The 10,592-nt window shown below is 40.3% G+C and overlaps 1 protein-coding gene across 1 annotated transcript in view; it reads right to left on the reverse strand.

Annotated features, from left to right (window-relative positions):
* The window catches only part of LOC139739638 (uncharacterized), a 29,318-nt gene extending 24,783 nt beyond the window's left edge, over positions 1-4,535 (reverse strand). The window contains exon 1 of the mRNA XM_071650247.1: positions 4,442-4,535. Within this exon, the coding sequence (XP_071506348.1) occupies positions 4,442-4,535 (94 nt within the window). The remainder of the gene's footprint in view (positions 1-4,441) is intronic.
* Between the last annotated feature and the right edge of the window lie 6,057 nt (positions 4,536-10,592).

Here is a 10,592-nt window from a genome sequence, read left to right on the forward strand (position 1 = left end):
GCCCAGTTTCATCTTCACCAATACTGTACCATCCCTTTAATGGTGTTCAGCTTCATCATCCATTTGTCTGTCCATTCACCGAGCATGTCAAGATCTAGTCGTAGCTGTTTGGTATCAGCATCTGAGTGGATCGTAACATAGACAATGGCATCATCAGCAAACATATGGACCTTTGATCTAAGTTGTTCTGGCAAGCCATTTATGAAGCATAGGAAGAGACAGGGACCGTGTACCGACCCCTGTGGCACTCCAGAATCTAGATGTCAACTTGTGATGATCTACAGCCATCAAGAAGTACTGTAAAACGAGGAATGTTCGCGTGCATTTTACAATGTACTTTCGCGAATTTCGCGAGTGCCAACATTCGCGAAATTAAAATGCACGCGAAATAATTCTTGCCTACACAGTATGCATTGGATGCCAGTTGCAATTCGCGAAAATTTCATGCTGCGAGAAAGGCCATCGGCTGCAATTTGCGAAATTTTCATGCCGCGAATATACACGTGTATCGTGTTTTACAGTACCTGCTGCTTTCAGTTCTTCAGAAAGCTGGTGATCCAACGGTGGCTGCGTCCTTTAACTCCATAGTATTCAAGCTTCTGAAGGAGGAGGTGGTGGCCGGCCTTGTAAAAAGCCTTGCTGAAGTCCAGCACCAGGATATCTGTCTGCTTTCCATCTTGTAGATTGTTCATCAGGTCACTCATCAATCGTAACAACTGGAGCTCACAAGATCTATGTTGTCTGAAGCCATGTTGGAGTGGGTAAAGGATATCTTGGTGGTTTCCATGTGTCATGATGTTGCTTTTTAGGATGTGCTCCATCACATTACAGGAGATGCATGTAAGGGAGATGGGCCTGTAGTTGCTTGGGTCTGCTCTATGTATGATCTCCTTTCTTGAAGATTGGCACTATGTTTGCATGTCTCCAATCATCTGGGATCTCCCCAGAGTTGTATGACTTCCTGAAGATGTAACACAGGCCAAGTGCTATGGTAGTCGACAGCTCCTTCAGTACTTGTGGAGTAATCCCATCAGGACCACATGCCTTCTTTGGATTGATATTGTTGACTAACTTATTGATACCTGCCATTGTGATGTTGATGTCAGGCATGGTTTCATACGGCAAGTTTGGGGGAAGCAGATTGCATGGAACTGGAGTCTCCTTCATGAACAAGTTTGGAACTGGTGGTTGAGAGCATCCGCTCACTCAGTTGGGTCTGTTAGCTCTCTTCCCTCTGAACTCAGCCCTGAGATTCCTTCATTATCACTCCGACTGTCAAGAATCTCTTCATGGCCCCATACTGATGACAGTCATCATCATCTGTTTCAAAGATCGAGTCAAGATATTTCCAATATTCTCTTCTGATCTCTGACTGGATTTTCCTTTTGCTCTTCAAGATCATGTGGGATGAGTCCCTTGGTCTTTAAAAGGACTTTGCATCTCTTAGTAAGCCTACTCTTCTTCTTGATGAGCTTCCTGATATTAGCAGTTACCCTTGGTAAGTTGATCCCGTGCTTTAACATTGTCTGGGGAATGTGTGCCTCTATATCTTCCTAGATTCCAGTCTTGAATATCTCCCACAGTTTGCTGGTAGTAGTGTCATCATACTTTGATGCTATCTCATCCAATACTTTGGCCATGCTGATTTGGACAGCTTCCCAGTCAGCTTTGCTGTAGACCGGAACTTTCCTGGGCTTCTGCCTTCTCAGAGATGGGTCCATGTCAAGAATGAGGGGTAGGCTGCCTACTGGTGCTAATGTACACAGGCCTGTATCTATGTATGTTGAGGTATCAGACATGTAATTAATTCATTTGTGCAATCGTACCGAGTAGGCATTTCGATCCCACGTGGTACAGCTCTATGCGACTTGCTGGGCAGCAACAGGGCTGTGTAATTTTTAGAGTACTTTATTGTCAACTTTTGAGGCTAAGTGGCGCCAATGTATCGACTTTTCGACAGTTTTCGTATCCTTGCTTCCTGATGATCTTGAATAATAAGATTTATGTGATTGATTAGAAATGAGCAATACAGTGCATTCCTGTTATAATGAACATGGTTATAATGAATTCCAGTTACAATGAAATAAAAATCCAAGTCGCAAAATTATCAGCTAGATATTTTTTTTTTTATTTGTTCAGCTATAACAAAATTTTGATCAATATAATAAAAGAAAACTGCCAGTCCTGAGGACTTCGTTATATCAGGAGTCCACAGTTACCAGGATTTTCTAGATGTCTATCCTGTAATTTTGGTAAAATTTGTGCTTGCTGAATTTGGTTTGAGATATAAATAGATACCCGGTATCTATAGGTCCTAGATCTAGCTATACGAAAGTACAGTTCTAATATGTACTTTAGCACGTGTAGGTAGCCTACTTTCATGCTTTGTTCAAGTTTCAATTCTTTCTTTCGATGGCGATGGTATCTGTCTCTTCAAGGTGGGCTTCTCATGACGTTGGGATGTGTATAGTCAGGCATCCTAGTAGTATTAGTATTACCGAACGCGTACATTGTCAATGGAAGCCCGTAAAATGACTCGTAAAAAAATTGCATTCAATGCACTACGCGTTATCTCACAAGGGAAGCCAGTGCAGAAAATTGCTGAATTGCAGCAAAAAATTTAGGTACAAATTTACCTTAAATTCTAATAATAATCGCTAAAATTTCGATGTTTGTTATTCTGCATTAATAAAATTTCCACACTGAAAATACAATGCATAAATTTCCCCATACACAGGTCGCACATTCGGTAAATACAATACGATTTGCGTTGGTAAAAAGAGGCGGCTTTTGTGGAAGGGTTATTTCAAATACGGATTTTGTTTAGTGTGTGGCTTAGTTTTCAAGTAATACCTTTACGGGATTTTACAGCTAAACTTGTCAGCATTTTAATTATCTAATCTACTAGGAGATCTTTGGCTGAATTAATGCATAATGTTGCCCGTTTGGAGAAATTAGGAGTCTAGATCTCTAAATAAAAATCGTTCAGTTACAGGATACACCTCCATGAGTCCATACATGTATCGTGTATGGTCAACCCACCGTTTAGGGAGGGATGACCATGCGACCATACATGGATGTAATGTTAGATCTAAATTGTAATGTCCCAACAACAACGTCCAAGAAGCCCACCATGAAGAGACAGATCTACCATCGGTCTATTTTCACCTCTCCCTGCCATGTGTAAAGTGTAGGTCCCACAGCATAGGGTTCTATAATTTATATAGACTATAAATTTACTATTTTTCATTTTAAGATAAGCCTAGCCTAGACCCTTTCTACGTAGTACATGTTCCAGAAAAGTAAAGTAACAATACAATGGGACCTTTCTGCAGGTGAGGTCTGTACCATAGCACTAGCAGTAAATTGTACGTAACATAGATATTACAGACATACATTTACCGTAGTTACTGGGTAAACTCGGCCTAGCGGGTAAAGTCGGCCCCCAGCGCGCACAGTATAGGCAGGTATCCTATTACCAAACAGTATACTATTACCGAACGCGTACATTTTCAATGAAGCCCATAAAACAACTCGTATACGCGCGCATCTATTGCACTACATACGCGCTGTTATCTCACAAGGGAAGCCAGTGCAGAAAATTGCTAAACTGCAGCAAAAAACGTTATGTACCAAGGGTACGGTACAAATTTACCTCTATTTTTAGTAATAATCTCTGAAATGTCGATGTTTGTTATTGTGCATTAATAACATTGACCGAAAATACAATGCCTAAATTTCCCCACAATACAGAGGGTGCACGTTCGGTAATTGCATCGGTAAAAAGAGACAGTTTTTGTGGAAGGGTTATTTGAAATACGGATTTTGTTTAGTGCGTGGTTTAGTTTTCAAGTAACAGTTTAGATAATACTGTTAGAGCTAAATTTATCAGAATTTCAATTATCTACTAGGAGATCTTTAGCTGAATTGAAGCATAATGTTGCCCGATTGGAGAAATTTAATAAAAATCGTTTGGTAATGGGATACACCTCCATACAACTACTTGTAATGCGCGCGCTGGGGGCTGACTTCACCTGCTAGGCCAAGTTTAAATTTACCCATAACTACGGTAGTTGTACACAGCCAAAGGGTAACACCGGGGCGCTCCTTTACTTTTATACACAGTTAGTGTGGGAGCGTTAGGGCTGGTCGCAGTTAATACAAAGGCTGTCAAAGCATAAAGGGTAGCCCGACCAGACGCCAGACGCTAGCGCAGCGACTGGGCTGTGTAAATACAGACTGTCATAGGGCAATCATGCATGATTGCGGTACAAAGTTACAGTACTATGACGTCTACCGTTAGAGTTCTAACTTAACATGTAATTTTTTAAAATTTTTTTTAGCCTTGGGAGTTGTATCATATTGCCATTGGCTGTGTAACAACACTGAACACTCAGAACAGTAATGAACATAATAAAGACATTCACTGCCATTGACAAACCTGCAGCCACCACAACTCCACATGTTCTGACAAATGGAGAATAATATCTCCACAAAGTGTTACAGCAACCATTATCGCAGCAGTCTCCAGCCATTCTCAGTATCACGAAGAATCGTCAGAATTTGGAATGAATGCGTCTTGCTGGTAGTAATTGCCTGTTTGTCGTCGCTCTGGACCTGGTTCACTCGTTGAATCATCAACATGCAGCTACTACTTACACTACTAGCTCCCTAGCGAGCTCAGCTCAGCTCGCGTCCAGCAAGAGGCCGAGGGGAAGCAGTCCCCACATGCACAGTGTAGTGGTTAGGACACACATTACTTGTACTGTATTGTATTGACATGGAGCTAGTGTTGCATGGATCTCTCCGCAGCGGGCGCGCGGGCGGCATCTGCTAGCTGTGATGATATGATCCGCTAGATGGCGCCGCTTCCAGCTCCCGATCTTGGATGCGGGATGCGTTTCGGAACGCCGACTCAACTAAAGATGTTAAATTTCTGGTGTAGATTACTCTCTGGCAAGCAAACAAACTGATCATGTATGTTATACAATTGCATGAAGATGTTGATAATTTGTTTCACTCTAGATGGATTGCAAAAATTAAATCCATTCTAGAAAACAGTGGCCTAGGAAGTATTTGGTTGAACCAAGGCTATGTTAATACTGTATGGATCCAGAAAACTTTGGAGTTGCGAATGAAGGACTACACTCAAAATTGGTACAGTGATGTCAATACAATGGTCAATGTACAAATTATAGGATATTCAAGAACCATGGAGCCCTATCTGATTCGACTTGATTATGTAAAATGGAGGAATCTCTGTAAATATCGTTGTGGAAATAGCCGCCTCCCTTGTGTTAAAGGCCGTTACACAGGTATTCCAAGAGCAGGTAGGCTGTGCCCTCTCTGCAACTTGGACCTAGTTGGAGATGAATTTCATTATTTTGTTTCAATGTACATATTTTGACTTGGAAAGGGAAGCTTATATTCCCTCTAAGTATATCGAATCCGTCCAAACCCTTTAAAAAATGTCACTTTTGCTCAATACAAAAAAGGTAAAATTATTGTCCAATCTTGCCAAGTTTGTTTAAATCATCCTGCTCAAGTTAGGTATGTTTACTTGGAACATGCTCATTTCTGTACTGGGGTTGGGGTACTTCTCCTATCTCTATGGCACGTCTTTGCATTGTAACTATTTTGGAATGGTGCATTAACTATTCAATTCCTCACTTTTGGTATTCATCTGAAAATTCATGATCTCATTTTCCACTTACCATATACTGTGATATGCTCAAATACTTTATCCATGTATTTTGAAAATGGAATGATATCTTTGTAGCTGTCAAATGATTAGCTGAATTTTGAAAGCTAGTAACAGATCTATATAGCCTAATTACTACAACCCTAGAACTCACCACCTTTTCTTTTTACACGACTATTATGGTACACTACAGAACTACAGTAGTAGCTTGTTACAGCGAGGTCTTCTGGACCTGGAAATTTTGTTGTATGTGTGTACATGCATATAATGAATACATGTTTTATGTATGCTAAAATATATACACATATAAGGGTGTACATGGGTACCTTGATGTCCCTTTTGTGTCAGGCATCCCTTTGCATCGTGTTTTCAATGTACTTTATGATTATTATTTGTTCATGTGTTAACATCATGTTTGTTATATTTTACTGTTACAAAGACATTGTAAATTTCTCATACTCCGAAGGGGTCGTTAGAAATTGTTCAAATAAACTTCAAACTTCAACTTCAACATCAACTTCAACTTCAACATGGACCTCGTGATCTCTCTTCCAATCTCCGAACCTCAACCATTCATTACATTGGCTATTAAATATGATGCTATGTGCAACGACGAAGCTGCTAGCTCCAATGAATGAGATGGGTTTCTCCACAGAGGTGCCAAGAACAGAGAGATGAAGGTGAGTTCATTCTGTGCGAAAAAAATCTAAACAAATGAAGAGTTTGTTTGCAAAAACCGATAAGTCCATTTTTGAAGATTTTGAAGTACGGTCACTGTCATAAAGTACAAAATAATACCTTTTAAATGATATATTGGCCACTACATAATAATGAAGGTATATTTTGGAAGTTATGGTCAAAAGAAGCAAAAATTTTCTTATTATTCTCATTATTTTTCTTGACCTTTAATCGCAAATATCTCCATTTGACAAATATGGACTTATCGGTTTTTGCAAACAAACTCTTCAAATGCTGAATAGTAAAACCAATACGTTCGGAGGTTCCGCCTCAAGGTAATTTTCACAGAGGGGAAAATGAGAGCGGGTTTGGGTTCAACACCCCACCCCCCCCCCCCCCCAAAAAAAAAAAAAAAAATGGTCTTTAGCGCAAATTTCTAGTGCCACTTCCGGGGGTAAAAAAAAAGAAAAGAAAGAAAGTTGGGAAGAGGGGCCGCTACAGTGATTACACCCTATGTTTTCCTATATCTTGAGCAAAAAAAAAAAAAAAAAAAAAAGCCCTGTTAATGGTAGGATATAGGCCTATACAGTATACGTCCCCCCAAAAAATTACAATCAGATTTTAGCATTGATAACACCCGAAATGATTAAACTGTCTAAATGCTACTTCAGGGTCTTAAGATATACATCTTAGCTCTATTTTGCAGAAAACTCTATTCAGTTTGGTTAAGCGGTTACAGAGAAATGTGGAATGTTGTAAAGCATGTCATGAGTCTCATTCTTTCAAATTTGGCACTTCGATGCTTTTGTGTCTGAATACAATAGACAGAATTTGGAGGGAAGAGATTCTTGACATCCTCTACAAAATTCCTCATTTCTCTTTGGCCACTGAAGCAAATCGAATGGGATTTTCTGTAAGATGTGGGCAATGAGTTATAGTTTCATATCCTGAATTTGTGTTTGGAAAGTTTAAAGATATCATTGCGGAGGGTCCCGTTGTAATTTTTCTGGGGACATACGGTATAATATACAGTGATTTGGGTTGCATTGCACGACCGTACATAATAACAGCAAGTGTATGTGATGTGACGCCAATTCATTCTGCGTTTTTATATTACTTTGCATACGTTCTACGTATCATAATCTTGACGTTGTGTACGTAAGTTTTAATTCATAAGGGGCAACATTCAAGTCAAATATAGACCATATTTATATCATCACTTATCACTGATTAAGATGTTACAAGAAAATTTCATCTGATTGCAAGATTTGAATCCGTAGTATTCAATCTTAGTTGAATTCCTCTTCCTGCAGACGCCGTGCCGTGAGATTTCATTAGTACAGCGACAGGGCCGTTACTTCCTACTATGAAAAAATACAAGCACGTACTAGTATGGCCAATATCATGGCCAACACCACATTACTCAGTAATTACTAGTATACAAAGTCATGCATTGGACGCATGCGTGCAAACACGTACAGACGTAAATATAAAACGGGGATTCCCCCTGTGTTCGCGTACTTAAACGTCTGCACAGTCTGTAACACCCGAGTTAGTGACACAAAAGTGAGACAACGGACTGAACCAGCAATCTCTTAAATTACGTGGGGATAACATAGAAGGATAAACCTTATAGTTATACTGTGCAAGCAACGTGGAGAAGGTAACGACCAATTTGTGCTTTGAGGTAGTATGCCCCGTTTTGTAGTGTAGTTCCCTCATAGTTTCTTTGCCAAACCGTAGTGCATACTGTGTTAGCTTCGCTCCTGCTGCACACCCCCACATGCATGGTAATTATGTCTGTACAATGTACTTCTCTGCGGCTGATTCAGATTCACGCAACAGTTACTCATGGCGTGGTTTCTCATATTATTCATCGTGCAGAACAGTACCATTATTTCTGACGATGTTGTTTCCATCCGCTCTTTAAACGTAAATGAACTAACTAGCCCATTTTTTGCCTCTGTTAATTTCGCATTTTATTGACTTGTACAGTTGTAGTTATTTCATTAATTTTGACCGAAAGATAAGAGACTCCTCCGGACAGACGGATTTTTCTGTCCGTATTATTACATGTGCTCATCTTGGGGATGATTTTTTTTCTCGGTGCCGGCTTGATATAGCAAATATTAAACTTGCCCATTTGGTGAAATGATTAGGGGGTAGGCAAAGCCATGAACCATGCTCGCAGTTCAGTTGTGTCAGCATGTCATTATTACGTCAGTGTATATGGGCCTACATTTTTATTTCATACTCATACGGTTTATTACAAAGCAGGTAGTGCACTCCATCACCATGCTCTCCCATACCAGGGAGGTGGTCTCTCACCATCACCAACTGGCAAGCCTGCCAACTGGGGTTACAGTGTACCACTGTGTATAGATCCGTGCTCTCACCAAGCCAAGGATACCTCGTTATACTCTCACACACGAACACATATATACTTCCGTAATAATCGGAAAAGACGAGAAGATCTATGAATGACATCAACTACCCATGCGGGGGAATTTCATCGATATTGCGCAGTATCGTAGGCCTACGCTGTACCACAGTTAACCGCACCAGCGACCCCAACACGTAATGGGTACAGTCCCACGGGACTGTCGGATTTTGCGTTGTTGACCTTTGTCATTCACAAACCGCTGTTTCGTACAGGTACAATTCATTGTACTACCACTGTGTGTTGAAAACTAGTCTAGATTCTAGACTGAAGTGCGTGACGACGCGCTTGTCATTAATGTCAAGTTTTCTATAGTGCTACTGATGTTTATGGACTTACATAAAGTGTCGGTAATCAGATAGAAATAAGCCGTGACCGGGTGGCGCACGCCTACACGTCCACCAGATATGGTATAACGACCTAGGAATTCCTGGCGTCAACGACATTGGGCATTGTGCAATGATGTCACTGTTGTAACTATATGTACAACAAAGCGTCAGTGGTGTAACACGTCGACCGTACCTGTCACACCCTTGCGCTACCTTTACGCCACACCTCAGAGTGGATTATCGGGTCGATTACGGAGCAGGGCAAACTGAAATTGCCCAACATAGGCTACTCATGTATACTAGTAGTACACTTGCTGAAAAAGAAAGAAAGAAACTGTGCACGCATGACGTGTGTCATTTCCTGTAAGGGGAAAGCAACATCTTCGTCAGTGTATGAGGACACTTCGTTTGGTCTCCTTTTCAATAATTACTTCATTATATGAAACCTTGTGATACTGAAAGGCTAGCGGTATAGACCCGTAAGTAGGCTTTTTATGGAGGGTTCTAAATTGAAAATAGTGTAATTTCATATATAAATATATATATATATATATATATATATATATATATGTAATATACCCCTTACTGACAGTATCTCTAGAGGGGTATACTTTCTGGGAGGCAGGAATGTTTGTTTCCAGGGGCGGATCCAGGAATTCCGTAAAGGGTGAGGGGGCGCAAAACCCCCCCCCCCCCCCCCCCCCCCACACAATTCAGTTGGAAAGTATGATGATACGTTGGTTATCAAGAAAGAGACCTCAACAATCAAAATTTATTCATAACTGTTGCCTGATTTTATCATTTACATTGTATTCATCATTATGAAAATATGTCTACAGTGCAGCAACCGAGCAGAGGGAGGAAGCTTTTGCACTTCAGATTTGAAATTCAACGATCTGATGCACACTCTGGAAACTCTGAATTAAAAAAGGGAGAAAATAAATGTTCATGGAAAATGTGAATGGACAAACCGTTAACGTGTATCTGTCACATATATTCGTACTGAAGAATAAGGAGAAATGTAACCGGCAGTAAAAGAGAAAAAGAGCTAACTGAATTCTAATTGTTGCGTAATTCTCATATTTACCAGTCGAATTGTTTGAAAATCCGGAGATATATTGGATTTGGAATTATTTCCTTTCCGTTGCATCTGGCCATGATCGAGTTTGGGGCTCTCATTTCACTCCGAGTCAAGACTCTTAAGCTGAAACTGATGGGGGGGGGGGGGGGGGGGGTAAACTTATTAAAGATGATTTTGTTTGCGTGGTTTTGGATTCTTTTTAATAAAAAAAACAACCAACAAACTCTTCTGTTGCATTTGGATCTTTGGAAAGAACTTTTAACTTTTCTTTTTTTGTGTGTGTTCGAAATCCTTGAATAACCTTACTGCAGTTATGATGGACAGTATCATAACTGCTTCCACATCCCTCCCCATATGAAGTTT

Source organism: Diadema antillarum, unplaced genomic scaffold, assembly GCF_040938485.1.
Source record: "Diadema antillarum isolate AM-2024a unplaced genomic scaffold, OU_Dant_1.0 seq00000809_RagTag, whole genome shotgun sequence".
In the NCBI taxonomy this organism is placed as follows: domain Eukaryota; kingdom Metazoa; phylum Echinodermata; class Echinoidea; order Diadematoida; family Diadematidae; genus Diadema; species Diadema antillarum.